This window comes from Lutra lutra, chromosome 8, assembly GCF_902655055.1.
Source record: "Lutra lutra chromosome 8, mLutLut1.2, whole genome shotgun sequence".
NCBI lineage: Eukaryota > Metazoa > Chordata > Mammalia > Carnivora > Mustelidae > Lutra > Lutra lutra.
In genome coordinates this window covers 123,345,211-123,362,585 of record NC_062285.1, presented here as the reverse complement: position 1 = coordinate 123,362,585, position 17,375 = coordinate 123,345,211, and the positions used below count along the sequence as shown (strand labels likewise).

At 33.8% G+C, this 17,375-nt stretch overlaps 1 protein-coding gene across 1 annotated transcript in view; it reads left to right on the top strand.

Annotated features, from left to right (window-relative positions):
* Nucleotides 1-15,681, top strand: part of BLTP3B (bridge-like lipid transfer protein family member 3B) — a 105,231-nt gene extending 89,550 nt beyond the window's left edge. Inside the window, 2 exon segments of the mRNA XM_047740838.1 lie at nt 11,992-12,185; nt 14,307-15,681. Of these exon segments, the coding sequence (XP_047596794.1) occupies nt 11,992-12,185; nt 14,307-14,426 (314 nt within the window). The 3' untranslated portion in view covers nt 14,427-15,681.
* Nucleotides 15,682-17,375: the final 1,694 nt, after the last annotated feature.

Here is a 17,375-nt window from a genome sequence, read left to right as displayed (position 1 = left end):
CATTCATTTGTTCATTCATTCATTTGTTCATTCATTCATTCATTCATCAGAGGGAGAGAGAGAGAGTGCATGCGAGCACAAACAGAGGGAGCACCAGGCAGAGAGAGAGAAGGAGGCTCCCTGCTGAGCAAGGAGCCCTATGCAGGACTTGATGCCAGGATCCTGGGACCGTGACCTCAGCGGAAGACAGACACTTAACCAGTAGAGCCAACCAGGTGTCCTGAACATGACTTTTTTTGACCTGTGGTGTTCAAGAAGCCACATACACACACACAGACACACACACACACACACACACACACACACTAAAGATAGAGCCAGAAATTTTAGCATTTATCAAGAGTTTCAGAAAGAGAGAACAGGATAAAAAGAAATAGAAAACATCATCAAAGAAGTAATGAAATGTCCCAAATTTGAAGGAAGAAACAGCCTCCAAATTGATAGGGCCAACTAAGTGCAGAGCAAAGTGAATGAAAAACAACTCTTACTTAGGCATATTGGTGACATTTTGTAATGATGAGGTTAAAGAGAAAAATCTTAAGATCCTCTAGAGAAAAAAAGGATGAAATCAGATTTATTTGCATCAGACTCTCCATTGGTAACATTGGATGCTAACAGACAGTTAAGTAATATCTTCAGAATTCTATGGGAAAATAATATGAACCTTAACTTTTATTTTAAAGGCAAAAATAAGGACAGGTTTTTTTATTTTTTATTTTTAAAGATTTATTCATGAGAGACAGAAGTAGAGGCAGAGGGAGAAGCAGGTTCCCTGGGACTCAGTCCCAGAACCCCAGGATCATGACCCGAGCCGAAGGCAGATGCTTAACCATCTGAGCCACCCCGTTGCCCAAGGACAAATTTTTTTTTTTAATGGAAAGAATTGCTTAGTTAAAATGAAAAATTAGGACGCCTGGGTGGCTCAGTAGGGTAAGCTTCTGCCTTCGGCTCAGGTCATGATCTCAGGGTCCTGGGATTGAGTCCTGCATTAGGCTCTCTGCTCAGCAGGGGACTGCTTTCCTCTCTCTCTCTCTCTCTGACTGTCCCTCTGCCTACTTGTGATCTCTCTCTGTCAAATAAATAAAATCTTAAAAATAAATAAATAAAATGAAAAATTAATAAGGAACAGCAATAAGTAAAGAAACTAGTAAAACTTGGAATTGTCTGAATATTTGTTCACGTATAAGGAAAATCGATATTTTGTAACCAAAATTCTAAATGACCTGTGTATGAGAGGTTGTAATGAGGGGAAAAGGAAGAGAAATAGGGAAATAAAATTGTGCTTTTTTTTTAAGTTTTTGTCCTTCTAAAGGGGAAGTCACACTAGACTTTGATAGAACAATGGGTGTTTAAATAATACGTGCTGATAATGTATATATAACCTTAGATGACCAAAAATAATAATCTTTAAGCCGTTATGACTGGGGAAAACCTGGATAAAAATACCCAGTTAATCTAAACAAAAGGCATAGAGTGTCTGGCGTGGCTCAGTTGGTTGAGCGTCTGCCTTCAGCTCAGGTTATTATCCCAGGGTCCTAGGATTGAGCCCCATGTTAGGTTCCCTGCTCGGAGGTGGGAGGTCTTCCCTCTTCCTCCACCCTTCCCCCTTTTTGTGCTCTCTCTCACTTACTCTATCTCTCTCAAATAAATAAGTCTTTAAAAAAGTATCTAACAAAAGGCAGAAAATTAAAAATGGAATAAAAAGGAAGCATGGTAAGTAGAAAACATTAAATTAGAATATAGCAATAAAGTCAGTGTAGTAAATTTGAATGTTTAAATTCCTTTGTTAAAATACAGAGGCACTAAGATAGGGGAAAAAATTCCAGGTATGTGTGGCAAGAAGATAGTCCTTCTAAATAAAATGACAAAAGCACTGAAAATAGGTGGTGGAAAAAAATATATACCAAAGGCTAAGAAAAAGGAAGTGAGTATTAGATAACATTAAATTTAAAACTAAAAGTAGAGAATGGGACAGAGAGGTGTTTTTTAGAGTTTATTTTTTAGAGCATTTTTAGGTTTATAGCAAAATTGAGTGGACAGTATAGAGATTTCCCGTATACCTGCTGTCCCCACAGATGCATAGCCTCCCACCTGAGTTACTTGTGTTATGATTGATTGACACATCATCACTCAAAGTCCATAGTTTACATTACAGACATTCTTGGTGTTATACATTGTTTGTAAGTTTTGATAAACATATAGTGATATATATCCACCAGTACAGTAATGTACAGAATAGTTTCACTGCCCTGAAAATCCTCTGTACTCTGTGTGTTTATCCTCCCTCCCCACCCCAGCCCCAGTGTTATTACTGTCTCCGTAGTTTACTTTTCCAGAATGTCATATACTTGGAATCATCTGTTATGTAGCCTTCTTAGATTGGCTTTTTTTCATTTAGTATATACATTAAAGATTCCTCCGTTTTTTTTTTCAAGGCTTAATAGCTGATTTCTTTTTAGAGCTGAGTATTGTATGTGTTTATTTATCCATTCACCTATGCAGAACATTGAGTTTCTTCCAGTTTTAGGTAGTTGTAAATAAAACTACTATACACATCCACGTGCAGGTTTTTTTGTGGACGTTTTCAGCTCCCTTGTGTGAATACCAAGGAATGTGATTGCTGGGTCTTATGATAAGAGTATGGTTAGTTTTGTAAGAAAGTGGCTGTACCATTTCATATTCACACCAGCAGTGAATGAGAGTTCTTATTGCTCCACATCCTCTCTAGCATTTGTTGTGTGTTCTGGATTTTGGCCATTCTAAATCATTGTTTAGTGGTAAGTTGTTTTAATTTGCATTTCCCTAATGGTATATGATGTAGAGCATCTTTTCATAAGCTTATTTGCCATCTGTATATTTTCTTTGGTGAAGTGCCTCTTAAAGGTGTTGGCCCCAAAGAAAGATTTCATATTGATAAAAGACCTCCGAAAACACATGCCATTCATAAAACTTGATCCATCTAACAACATAATTGAAAAATATAGAGCAAACCTGTTTGGAATCATATCTTAAGATACTATAATTTTATTGAGAAAATTTAACATTCTTCAGAGTACATTTAAAAATATTCAAGAAATAAGTACATAAAAATCAGTTATGGGGAATTTGAATAACATGTTTAACAGCTCTAATTTTATGTATATATGTGTTTATACATGTATATGTGCATGTGTCTATATGAGTATGTATTTGGGTTCAAAAACAGGTAACTTTAAATGCCTATGAAACTTCTGTTTATTGAATCTCAAGGAAATATAACAACGTGCAGACCATTTCTCTCCTCTGAATGAAATTGGGTTTGTCATTAACACAAAAGAGTAGCAGAAAATAAAATAATGATTTTAATATTATATTAAATAATGATAAATTGATAGATTTTAAGACATCCTTGAAGTAGTTCTTGGGGAATTATTGGCAATGGAGTGAGATTAGATTATTTCTAAGGCTTCCCCACTCTAAAATTCTGTTACTCAAGATTGATTCTTGGTATTTCTGCCATCCCTAAATGCAGAACCTAACTTACCAAATAATTACTGTTTGCCAAAGAAAACAAACACAATATTGTTGTATATAAGAGGTTTGTAATACCTGGAAAAATGCACTTGCATACACATATTGGAGAAATAGAATTAAGTATCATTTTGATGAATAAAATCATTTTAAAGACCTAGGTGTTTTATGTGACTTTTGATCTTGGGGCTGTGAGTTCAAGCCCCATGTTGGATGTAGAGTTCACTTTAAAAAGATTTTTTTTTTTCAATTAAACAAACAGAAGAAATCAAGGTGCTTTGAAATTTCTCCACCTTGAGTGTTTTCCCCTTCATTTCTTATCTATGTTTTGCAGTTAGGTATATATTTTGCCAATTGCATACTGTATTTTAATGCATTAGTTAAAGGCAAAAGCAAATCACTGACCAGGCAAAGATATATATTTGCATGAAGATCATTTCGGTATGGAAATTCTGTTTGCATTTGTCTTCTAAAAAGTTGTGTGTTCACTCGGCATCAGGGAAATACAAATCAAAACCACAGTGAGATACCACCTCACACCAGTCAGAATGCCTGAAATTAACAAGTCAGGAAATGAGAGATGCTGGCGAGGATGCGGAGAAAGGGGAACCCTCCTACACTGTTGGTGGGAATGCAAGCTGGTGCAACCACGCTGGAAAACAGCATGGAGGTTCCTCAAAAAGTTGAAAATAGAACTACCCTACAACCCAGCAATTGCACTACTGGGTATTTACCCTAAAGATACAAATGTAGTGATCCGAAGGGGCACGTGCACCCGAAGTTTATAGCAGCAATGTCCACAATAGCCAAACTATGGAAAGAACCTAGATGTCCATCAACAGATGAATGGATAAAGAAGATGTGGTGTGTATCTATACAATGGAATACTATGCAGCCATCAAAAGAAATGAAATCTTGCCATTTGCGACAACGTAGATGGAACTAGAGGGTGTTAGGCTTAGTGAAATAAGTCAATCGGAGAAAGACAACAATCATATGACTCCCTGATATGAGGAAGTGGAGATGCAATGTGGGGGGCTTGGGGGGTAGGAAAAGAATAAATGAAACGAGATGGGATTGGGAGGGAGACAAACCATAAGAAGCTCTTAATCTCACAAAACAAACTGAAGGTTGCCGGCGGGGAGGGGGGTTGGGAGACAGTGTTTGGGTTATGGACTTTGGGGAGGGTATGTGCTATGGTGAGTGCTGTGAAGTGTGTAAACGTGGCGATTCACAGACCTGTACCCCTAGGGCTAATGATACATTATATGTTTATAAAAAATTATTTTTTAAAAAAGTGTGAGTTTCAAAAAAAAATCACATCTGAATTATTAGTCTACCCTATGAAGGCAAGATAATATCTTTTTATTTTTTCATTGTCATGTCTCACATATATTTACCTCATTTCTACATTTTAGAAAACTAGAAGCTGGTCTTCATTAAATATATTATATTTTATGAATATTTTTTTTCTTTTGTCTTTAAATTGATGCTTATTTGGGTCTTTTCAGCAAAGCAGTTTAGGTAGTGATGACATGTTAGAAGAAAAGGCATATCCTAGATTTTTAAAAAATATAAACTCAAAGTGTGAGAACTCAGGCGTCAAAATATCAAGACTCAGAGTACTATATGAATTTAAACAGCAGCTCTCATACATGTAAATTATTGTAGATATACCTTTCAGAAACTTATTGGGATGATGGAAAAGTATGTTGTGTTTTTCAGGATATTAGCATTGTGCAAAATCCAGAATAATTTATTTTAAAGTTGTTTTCCATTGGCACTGGAAAGAGCATATTTTAAGCTTAAACAGATATGCTTTGTTTTTATATAGAGTGTCTCATATTTTATTTTAATGTGTTCCTAAAAGCAGTGTCATGAAGCAGATTGTTAATATTTGATGACTGATGTTATGTTATTTTTCTTATGATGTGGAAATTAATTGCATTAGTCTTCAGTGCATGAAGTATATAAAATGTAACACATAGCCGAGTATATCACCCATATAGCTAGTATGGTAATGTATTATAAATATGACTTAAACTAATACATCAGACATAATAAATCACTATTAACTATTTTATGTGCTGCTTAGAAGTTATAAGGGCATTGGGGGATGATTTGAATGGCCTGACTTTTTCAACAGCTCTTTAAGAAATGGTAAGCTATGCTGGTTTTTTTCCTCCCCTGAAGCAGATGTATTTAGCAAGGAAGAGAATTGAAAAGAATCTTGTTGGTAGCTATTTCAAAATTAGTTGTAGGTGTTTGTTGCTGTGATAACGAAATGGCAGCTTACCTGATATTCTTCTTTATTTCTTCCTGTTCTTTGAGTTTATTCTGAGGATTACTAGCAGCTGCTCTAATGTGATTAAATAAGGTCTAATCATAAAGGAATAAGTACTTTCATACCTATTTTGCTGCTTATCATAGTACATCACACTTTCTTGGGACATTCTTAAATACAATTAGCAGTTTTTAAATAACCGCTTTAAATTAGACTTACAGTAATTTTTCAAAAAATTAGAACACTAAACTACAGTTTATTTCTTGTTCCAGTGAAATATGACTAATTAAATATTAATAAGACTACTAATAAGAGAAAAAGGAAATGTTTGTTGGTGAGTGTATATATGTATATGATGTATGTATATATACCATGCCATGTATATATGGTTCTATTAGTTACTTTTAATAGTAGTATACTGGCTCACAGCATTTTTCCAACCCAGTACAGGTGGGGCCTGGCATACTCCCATCGGGAGCAATGGCTATTAGGGCACTGATTCTCAACCAAAAGGATTGTGAGGAAGGGACTACTAGATTTTAAAAGAATGCTGTAGGGGAGTGGTGCTGTACATTTAAAGGTCTGTGATAAGCAACTCTGCCATTCACTTTCCTAGAATTATTGCTGTAATGATTCCTAACTGGGAAGGTTATGAAACCTGGTGAACTGTGTAAAACCTAAACTCTGAAGAGTCTGTATGACCAGAGAAGAAAAATGAATAGAAATCTTCTATTGGAATAAACAAATAACTAGTAAAGTCTATATTTAAAAGTCAAATATTTATCAATACCTACTGTGGTATTATTAATGATTAATATTTGAATAATGCTTGCCAATTTATAACATTCTTTTACATTAAGTATTAACTAATTTCATTCTTACCGGACCCTTTGAGATCATTGAGGCAAGTATTCTTATCACCTCCGTTTTGCAAATGAAGAAATTTAAGTTTAGACGTGTCAAGTAACTTCTTCAAGTTGAAGGAGCCTGTGCTGGGGGATAAGTATGTTACTGTAAGATACTGCACATTTCATCTATGAATGGCATAGATTTGTTCATGAAAATTTGTCCTAAAAACTTGAAAGAAACTCTTTTAAAGCAAATAAAAAGAAATAGGCCTTTCTACTGTAATAGACTCCAGTCACTGGCTTCAATCACAGTTTTTCTGTCTTCCCCTCTCTTTCCAGTCCTCCTCTTTACATTCTTCCTGCTGCCCCTTCTTTCCCATTTCCTTCCTTTTTTTCTCTTCCTTTTCTCTTCCTATCTCCTCCTCCCTAAATACCCTTCCTCTTTATTTCCCCTCACCCCGTACATCCCTCTTTCTTTCTTCCCATCCTTCCTCCCCCACCTTCTCCACTCTCCATCTCTCTTCCGCCTCCTCTATCTCATTCCTTTTTTCCCCTCTCCGCATATGTCTTCCTCTTCCCTTTTATCCCTCTCCTACCCATTTCTCTCCTCATTCCATCTCACAGTGATTGAAATAAATGGGTTTCAGAATTACTTAGTGTTTTTTTCATTATTATTAGTATCCCATGAGTAGTGGGATGTAAGCTAAATAGAATTAAGTCCTGGATCCTCTACTATCCTAACTATAGTCAATGTAACCCAGCTCTTCTCTTTAGTTTATATTAGCATTCCAGGTCAGATTTCATTTAAAAGAAGTTTTGTTCCTTTAAAAGTTTGAGAATGAAAGTATGTTATAAATTACTAAATTACTAGTTTTTTATGGTTGAAAGACTGGAGAACTTGGCTTTCCCATGGCATAGTGTTTAGGTTTCTCTTATAGTCAATACCAAGCTGAATGGTATGCTAGTCTGAACCAGTACAACAATTTTTGTAGTTTTTTTCTATTTATACTACTAAAAACATAATCAATGCAAGACAATATTATAAAAAATAGTTTCTGATTTGAGACCACTGTAAAATGAAGCCAAGAACAGACCAAAACTGAACTTGATGGCACTTAACCATGTAGATAGAACTATTCCATTATATATATATATATATAAAATGGAATTTGTCTATATATATATATACACACACACATATATATGTATACACACAGAATAGGGGTAAAATTGAGAGAATCTTCATGGAGGGTAATTTGGCAGTATGAACATAAGCTTTAAAAAATGTTTGTTTTTTACTTTAACTATCCACTTCTTGGAATCTTTTTAAGGAGAATACTATGTTAAGCAGATACTACTCTTCAGTCCACTCAATATAATTTGATTTGGCAAACTGCCATTCGCTCATTTCATGTTATTTTGGTGGACTGTTAATCATGTGACCCTATCACAAAAGTGGGAATAGGGTATAGCTTGACCATCAAAAGACTCAGCCTTTGGGACATAAAGTGACATGAGTTGACTGTGACCCAAGTGTTGAGTCTTTTTGATGAATTGATAAGGACAGTGAGAGAGAAAGGGTCACACGCTGTAGAACTTACTCATTTGGGGGTCACCGGTAACCACCTTTGCCATCATGTAACTGGTCCAACACAAAGGAAAAGAAACGTGGACTTGAGAAATAGATTCCTAAAATGATAGTCCTGAAGACATTTTATGAACCCCAGTATCCAGCCATGACTGAATGCACCATCACTTGGACTCCCTGTTCAAGTCAAATATTCTTCCTTTTTTATTTAAAACTTTTTTTTTTCAATTGAAGCAGAGTTGACACATAATGTTACATTAGTTTTAGGTGCATTTTCTTTTTTAAAAGCAAGTTTTGAGTTGAGCTTCTATTCCCTGGCAACCAAAGTGCTCTATGTATAATCCAAAAAGTAAGAAAATATGTTGATGTGTGAAGATACTCACTGCTTTGTGTTTTATAATTATTTTTTAATAAAAACATTTTTGAGATATAATTCACATACCATACCATTCATCCAATTAAAATACATAACTCAATGGTATTTAGTATGCTCACAAATGGTACAATCATCACCATAGCTTTAGAACATTTTCTTCACCCTAAAAAAAACCCCATCCCTACCAGCAGTCTCTCCCTAATCCTTCTCCTGCCATAGGCAACCGCTACTTTACTTTTCATCTCAATAGATTTGCCCATCCTGGATACTTCATAAAAGTGAAGTCATACAATATTATTGTCTTTTGTAACTTCTTTTTCTTGATATTTTCTAAATTCATTAGTGTTGTTGCATATATTAGTATTTCATTCCTTTGTATGACCAAATAATATAATATTTGTTATATGGGGCATACTGCATTTTGTTTATCCAGCCATTGCTTGATGGACATTTGGGTCATTTCTGCTTTTTGGCTATTATGAATTTTACTGCTATAAATGTCTGTATAAGTTTGTTTCTCTTAGGTATATATCTAAGAATAGAATTATTGGGACATATGGTAAATTTTTAATCATCTGAGGAATTGCCAGACTGTTTTCCAAAGTGGCTGCATCATTCTGCATATTTACCAGTGTTTGAGGGTTCCAACTTCACCTGTTTGCCAACAGTCATTATTAAATGACTTTTTGATTATAAGCATTTGTGGGTATGAAGTGTTTATCATTATAGTTTTGGGTTTGTTTATTTTTTTTTATTATGGTAAGTGTATTCTTGAAGCCCCATCACCTATTTCACCCATCCCCCCACCCACCTCTCCTGCGGTAACCATCAGTTTGTTCTGTACACTCAAGAGTTTATTTCTTGGTTTGTCAGTCTCTCTTTTTTTCTTTGCTCATTTGTTTTGTTTCTTAAATTCCACATATATGTGAGATTGCATGGCATTTGTCTTTGAGTGACTTATTTTGTTGAGCATTATACTGTCTAGCTCTAGCCGTGTCGTTGCAAATGGCAAGATTTCATTCTTTTTTACTGCTAATAATATTCCATTCTAGTACAGACCACATCTTCTTTATCCATTCATCTATCCATGGACATTTGGGCTGCTTCCATAGTTTGGCTGTTGTAAATAATGTTTCAATAAACTTACTAGTAGTGCATGTATCCCTTTGAATTAGTGTTTTTGCATTTTGGGGGATAAATACCCAGTACTGTGATTACTGGGTCAAAGGCTAGTTCTATTTTTAACTTTTTGAGAAACTTCCATACCGTTTTCCACATTGGCTGCACCAGTTTGCATTATCTCCATCAGTGTACAGTGTTTCTTTTTCTCTACATCTTCAACACTTACTGTTTCTTGTGTGTTTGATTTTAGCCATTCTGACAGGTATGAGGTAATAACTCATTATAGTTTTGGTTTGCATTTCCATGATAATGATGAGTGATGTTGGGCATCTTTTCATGTCTCTTGGCCATCTGAATGTCTTCTTTGAAGAAATGTCTGTTCAGTTCATTTCTTCTGCCATTTTTTCATTGGATTATTTGTATTTTGGGTGTTGGGTTGTATCACTTCTTTATATATTTTGGATACTAACCCTTTAATGGCAGTGTCATTTGCAAATATCTTCTCTTACGGGTGCCTGGGTGGCACAGTTGGTTAGGTGTCCTACTTTTGGTTTCAGCTCAGGTCATGATCTCAGAGTGGTGAGATCGAGCCCCACCTCTGGCTCCATGCTTAGTGCAGAGTCTGCTTGAGATTCTCTCTCCCTCTCCCTCCACTGCCCTCCCTCCCCCGCTCATAAGAGTTGCTTGCTCTCTCTTAAATAAATAAATAAATAATAAGTAAATAAATAAATCTTTTCCCATTCCCTAGGATGCCTTTTAGTTTTGTTGATTGTTTCCTTTGCTGTGCAGAAACTTTTTATTTTGATGTAGTCCCAATAGTTTATTTTTGCTTTGTTTCCCTTGCCTCAGAAGACTTATCTAGAAAAATGTTGCTATGGCTGATGTCAAAGAGACTATTGAAAACTTGTAGTTTTCTGAGCATAAATTTTATACTTTCTTTTGTTAAATTTATTTATAAGTATTTTATTCCTTTTGATGACATTTTAAATAAATTGTTTTTAATTTCAGTTTTGATTGTTTATTGCAAGTATTTAGAATTAACAGTTGATTTTTGTATATTGACCTTGTATCTTGCAAGGAAATCTGAAATCATTTGTTAGTTCTAAGAGTTTTTTAGTGGACTCTTTAGTTGTTGTTGTTGTTTTTTCTATATACAAGATCATGTCATCTGTGAATAAAGATAGTTTCATTTTATCTTTTCTAATCAGGATTCCTTTTACTTTGTTTGTCTAATTGCATTGGCTAGAACCTCTGGGACAAGGTTGAGTAAAAATGTTGAGAACAAATATCTTTTTCTTATTCCTGATCTTAGTGGGAAAACATTCAGTTTCTTACCATTAAGTATGGTATTAACTGTGGGTTTTTTATAGATGTTCTATATCAAGTTGAGGAAGTTTCCTTCTGTTCCTAGTCTGCAGAGTGTTTTTATCATGGCAAAGTGTTGATTTTATTCAATTTTTTTTTGCCTCTATTGAGATGATCATGTGGCTCTTGTTTTACTGTTTTGATGTGATGTGTTACATTAATTGACTTTTGGATATTAAATTACTCTTACATTCCTGGGATAAATCTCACTTGACCATGGTATATAATTTTTTATATACATTGCTGGGTTCAGTTTGCTAATATTTTGTTGAGGGTTTTTATGTTCATATTTATAAGGATATTGATTTTAGTTTTGTTGTGATTTCTTTGTCTGGCTTCACATAATGAATTCAGAAATGCTTCTCCTCAATTTTTAGAAAAGTTTGTAAAGATTTGTAATTAATTGTTATTTAAACCTTTGATATAATTCACCATTGGAGCCCCCTGGGCCTGGACTTTTCTTTGTGGTTTTTTAAATTCTTATTTCAACCTCTTTATTTGCTATATGTGTATTTGCATTGTCCATTTCTTTTTGAGTCCATTTTAGTAGTTTGGTAATTATTCTGTTTCATGTAAGTTATCTAATTTATTGGCATACAATTGTTCATAGTATTTCTTTAAGTCATTTTTATTTCTGTGCGATTGATAGTAATGTAACCTTTTTAATTTCTGATTCTGGTAACTTCTTTTGTTTTTTTTTGTCAGTTTAAACTTTCATTGACTTTGTTTATCTTTTCAGTAAACAAGATTTTTGTTTATTGACTTTATTGCTTTTCTGTTTAATAATAATGTCTTCATACTAATAGAGATATATTTTTAAAAGTACTTTTTAACAATAGAACTTAGTATTTATCGTATATTTTACAATGTTATTTGAGCATTTTGTTTGTTTGACCAGATTCTCAGATGCTTAACACTGGAAATGATTTGAAAAAAAAAGTCAAAAGTGACTCACTGCTGCTTACCAGTGAAAAGTATGATCTGAAGAAACAACACAGTGTCACTCAAGCCACTCAGACGAGTCCAGAGGTTCCTTGGCCTTCTCAGTCAGTTAACTTTCCTGAATGCTGCTTTGATTTTACTAGGGAACAGGTAATGGGAAAATTAATTTATTCTCATTCAGTTTGAGCAATTAAAATATTAGAAATGAGAAAGTTAAAACATTATTTATTTACTTATTTGAATAATGTTTCTTGAGTGCTTGTTCATGAGTGTTTGCCTAGGCACTGTGTTAGATGCTATAGAAATAGTGTTGAGTGAGACTGGGATATTCCGTCTTCACAGAGATTGTAGTCTAGAAGAGTACTACTTCTTGGAATCTGGAAAAGATTCCTGGAGGATATTTATTTTTTCGTCTTATTATTAACTTTGCAAAAGTATTGTAATATTCCAGAACATTGGAAAATATTTTTAAACAACTTTAATACAGTCTAACTTTCTGCAGTACTATCAATATATTTTTAAGTTTTCCTCTCAGGCTCTTTTCCATAATCTTCCAAAACAATTATTATTCTAGTATATATACTATATTTTGTTAACTTAACATGGTTTAACAAATATTTTTCCAAATATTTGTTAAACAAATATTTGTTAACAAATATTTGTTAACAAATATTTTGCTACATATGCTTCATATTTATTGTTAATGGCAGAGTAACATGGTTGTGAATATACTGTCATTTCTTATCCTTCCTCTTAATATTTGTTAATATTTTAACATTTGAGCTATTCTTTTTATTATTACAATATCTAGCAGAATTTTAATTCTCTATGGTAGAACCAAAGAATGAGTTCATTCATCTGTTCACCAGGATTTTTTGGATGTCAACTTTGAGCTAAGAATGTAAAATTGAACAATATATCATCCCTATCAAGAAACTCAAAAGTCTAGTAGGAAAGTTGGGGGTGTGTAATTTGAGGTCATAACATACCATATCAAGTGTTGTGCTGGAGACTGGAGAAATATAAGGAAATACCCAACTTGGTCTATAAGGCAGGAATTCTTAGGCTGAGACTAAAAGAAGGCTGAGAGGGGCACTTGGGTGGCTCAATGGGTTAAGCCGCTGCCTTCCACTCAGGTCATGATCTCAGGGTCTTGGGATCGAGCCCCTCATCGGCCTCTCTGCCTAGCAGGGAACCTGCTTCCCCCGCTCTCTCTGCCTGCCTCTCTACCTACTTGTGATCTCTCGTTGTCTGTTGAATAAATAAAATCTTTTAAAAAGAAATAAAAGGAGTCCGAGAACTCTTTGAAATTAAATGTATATATATTAATATATTTGTATAAATGTATTTTGAGGGGGGGGGAGTTCTTATTTTTATCATTAAATCTTCATGGTTAGGGTTTAGGGAATAGTTCCAAGAGGATAATGTACTTGAACTGAGTCTTTTCTTTTTTTAAAAGATTTTATTTATTTATTTGACAGTGAGAAACACAGCGAGAAAGGAAACACACAAGCAGAGGAATAGGAGAGGGAAAAGCAGGCTTCCTGCCAAGCAGGGAGCCTAATGTGGGGCTCAATCCCAGGACCCTAGGATCATGACATGAGCTGAAGGCAGACGCTTAACGACTGAGCTACCCAGACACCACTGAGCTGAGTCTTAATGTGGAGAGGGAGATCTTTTGGCCATCTAGATGAAAATATTTAAAGAGAATATTCATAATATAGGTCAGAGATATTCAGAATATGGGTTTGTAGCTCAAGACAGAGGTTCGTGCTGGATCAAGTTATGTGATAGAGCCATAGGAGTAGATGAGATCATCTAAGAGAGTGACTCAAGTGATAAGATGACCAATTATGGAATCTAACAGTGTAGTAAAATTTAAGGGTTCATAAACAGCAGAGGAAAAGAAGAAATGTCTGTAGGTGGAAAGAGATAAACATGAAACAGCTGAGGCGTGAAAGTCAAAAGAGAGAGGCTTAGGAAGGAGGAGCAAGGTCAGCAGTGTGTAAACCACAGAGATGTCCAGAGAAACTGAAATTAAACAAAATCACCAATAGATTTGGAAATTAGGAGTGAATTCTTGTTTTAAATTGCTGAGTCAAAACTTATGAACATTTTAAAGTGCTTCTTCAAGCAATTTCAGCTTAAGTCACTCTCTCCAGCATTGGGTATTTTTACTACCCCACGTGTCACACCTTTAGATGCTATGTGAATAGTCTGTATTTTCTTAAAATGATTAAATTCTCTTATTTTCCAAATTTATCATTTCAGCTCATGGAAGAGAATGAATCTCTTAAACAGGAATTGGCCAAAGCTAAAATGGCTCTTGCAGAGGCTCACTTGGAAAAAGATGCTCTTCTTCATCATATAAAGAAGATGACAGTTGAATAGCAGGAGTGGCAGTCAAAAATTCAAATTAGAGCTCTGGAGTAGGGAGGTTATATTTATAATGTTATGTTACCAGTTAGTGAAAGACTTTCCTTTTCATGAAAAGACAATAAAATAAAATACAATGTGATGAAGTAGTGACTGTTCCAAAGCCAGTTTGGAAGGTAATAGGTATGGCATTACAGTCTTCTGGTTTGTGTTTTGGGGTTTAATCAAACTCTTTTAAACTGGTGTGATAGAGGGAAGTCAACAAATACTGTAAAATAATCACATGCCTAATGGAAAGATGTCATTTCCTAATTTTGATATCACATTATAGGCACTTTTTAAAAAGAAAAATGGAAATCTGTTGTGTTCTCACAGATTGCTGATTTTATTTATCACTATTTGTTAATAATTTACTATTATTTACAAAGATTCAAATGCTTTTAGGGCTAATGTAATTTAAAAGGAGGCTTACATTTTAAATGTTATTAGAATTATGTACTTAAATCTATAATTATTTAATTACTGTGGGAAAGTCCAATCAAGTTAATAAATTATATTGACTGGGTTCAAAAATTTGAAAATCATCACCCTACTGATCTTACAAAGTAACTTGAGAATGTGAAAAAGAAATCATTTAAAATGATGAATAAACTGTATAAGTTAAAGATAATAATTTTCAACTAAAGGGATCATACAAATGTAAAAATAAAAAGCACAAACTGTAAAAAAGCAAAACATTACAGTATATGGCCAACTGATTTAAAAAATATTACTTGTACATTCCTTTAAACAGTTATTGTTAGAAGTAAAAGAGTAATTTAAACAATCCTAAATTTGGCAGCATTTGTAACTATAAAAATTTTAATTAGTACTATTTATATTTATCTTTTCTCTGTTTAAGGAGGGGAATGTTTTCAGAGAATTTTTTTTTCATATACATAAAATAATTTCATACCATTCTTGTAGTCCATTAGGTAGATGTTTGCACATACTGTATTTATAAAGCTAGTTTTGATTAAAGGTGTATGTGACATAAATACTATCTTCTATAATAAGAATAATTGGTAAACTTTGAATTCTATTTTCTAGGGATTGTTAAGGTTGAAACCAACACGAGAGAGAAAATCATGCATTATGAAATAAGTTTATGAGTGTTTAAGAAACAGACATTTTTAAAGATTTACAATATATTTCTGATAGAATTAAATTAAGTGGGTCTATTTTAAAATTAACATTCTTAAAACAAATATATCCAAGCTATAACATGAAACAGCTCAGACTACTCTTTCTTTAAGGTACTTGAAAATTTTAAACATTATGATACTTTATGGTGCTTTGCTTGTTAGGCATGACTTATACAGCCATCCATGTATCTGAATACTTAGATGAAAATACATCTTTCATTTACATTAAGTGTTGGGGTGATTTAGATTTCACTGAAAATAATACTGGCCTTTTTTTTTCCCCCCTTTCTGTAACATCCATTTTCACTGACATTAATAGTACAGACCCTGTTTTGGGAGCTAAGGTTACAGCAAAGAACAAATTAAATTACTTTTTTTTTTTTTTTACCTCAGAGTATTTTAAAAATCACATTAAACCATGTTAATCTAAAACTATATCCTAGTCTTAGATTAAAAGCAGAGGTCTAGTTAAAGATTTAAAACATATAGCTCATATCCATAGTTTAGAGTGCTTTTGATTTGTAGGTAAGTATTCAACAAAACAGCCTCTTATGGAAAAGTGGGATTGATGGGACATTAATATCTTCAGAGCTGACAGTTTCTCAGGATTGACCCCTTTGCTCCATAGAAGTTTTAAATTTATGGTATAATTATTTAGTGTTACAGAAGCTGAATGTTTCACTTATTCCTTTTCAGTTTACTTGGCCTTCTCAAGAAAAGTACATAAACAGTAGAGATAATTAACATGGATCTGAGCATTCTTGTATGCTTTGTTGGATTTTTTTAAATTTATAGTGAGTACTATTTTTATAGAGATTTAAAATTCATAAAGCACTTTGAAAAACATCTCATGTAATTCTCACAACAAATCTGGGAGGTAGGTATTACTCATATATTAGAAGTTAAAAAAAAAACAACCCTAAGGCTTAAAATGAACAAGTGATTTGACTGAAATATTCACAATAACGTGACCTTTTGATTTAGATCCCAGTTATATGCTTTTATTTTACCTTCCTCATTAATTCACAGATTTTGCTGGAGGTGGAGAGAGGAATCCCTTATTTTCTTTTGTCTGTTTTTCTTTTAAAGATAAATATATTTTTAATTTTGTGTGTGTGTGTGTGATGTGTGTATATTTTTTCAAACTATAGTGGGAGAATTTTTGTTTATGTTATCCCCAGCCTTTTTCAGTGTGAGAAGTATAGGAATAACCCTATGATAAACTTACCAGAGTTATTTAATGACCATAAATTAGAAAAAAAATTGCCATATTTTGATTTTTTTTTCCCCTAAATCTCTAGCAGAGATGTTAGTGATCAGGGAAGGAAATGGTAATCATGTTTTGCCTTTTAATTTTATGTACATCATAAACATTTTCTTGGTATCTTGTATTTTTTTCTTTTTTCATTTTGTCCTGGAATTTCAAAAGACCACCATGTGACATTAGTTGTGATGAAGTATTATTTTAATTTAAGCTATGTAGGAATGGCTATGTGTGATTGCACAACAATACATGTGGAATATTAACCAGAAACTCCTTTCTGGATTTTTATTGTAGTTGCTTGATATTTGTCACTATAGGAGTTTGACTTCAAGTTTATTTTATTTTTTTTTAATTTTATTTATTTATTTGACAGAGAGAGAGAGAGAGAGAGAGAGATCACAAGTAGGCAGAGAGGCAGGCAGAGAGAGGATGAAGTAGGCTCACTGCTGAGCAGAGAGCCCGATGCGGGGCTTGATCCCAGGACCCTGAGATCATGACCTGAGCCGAAGGCAGAGG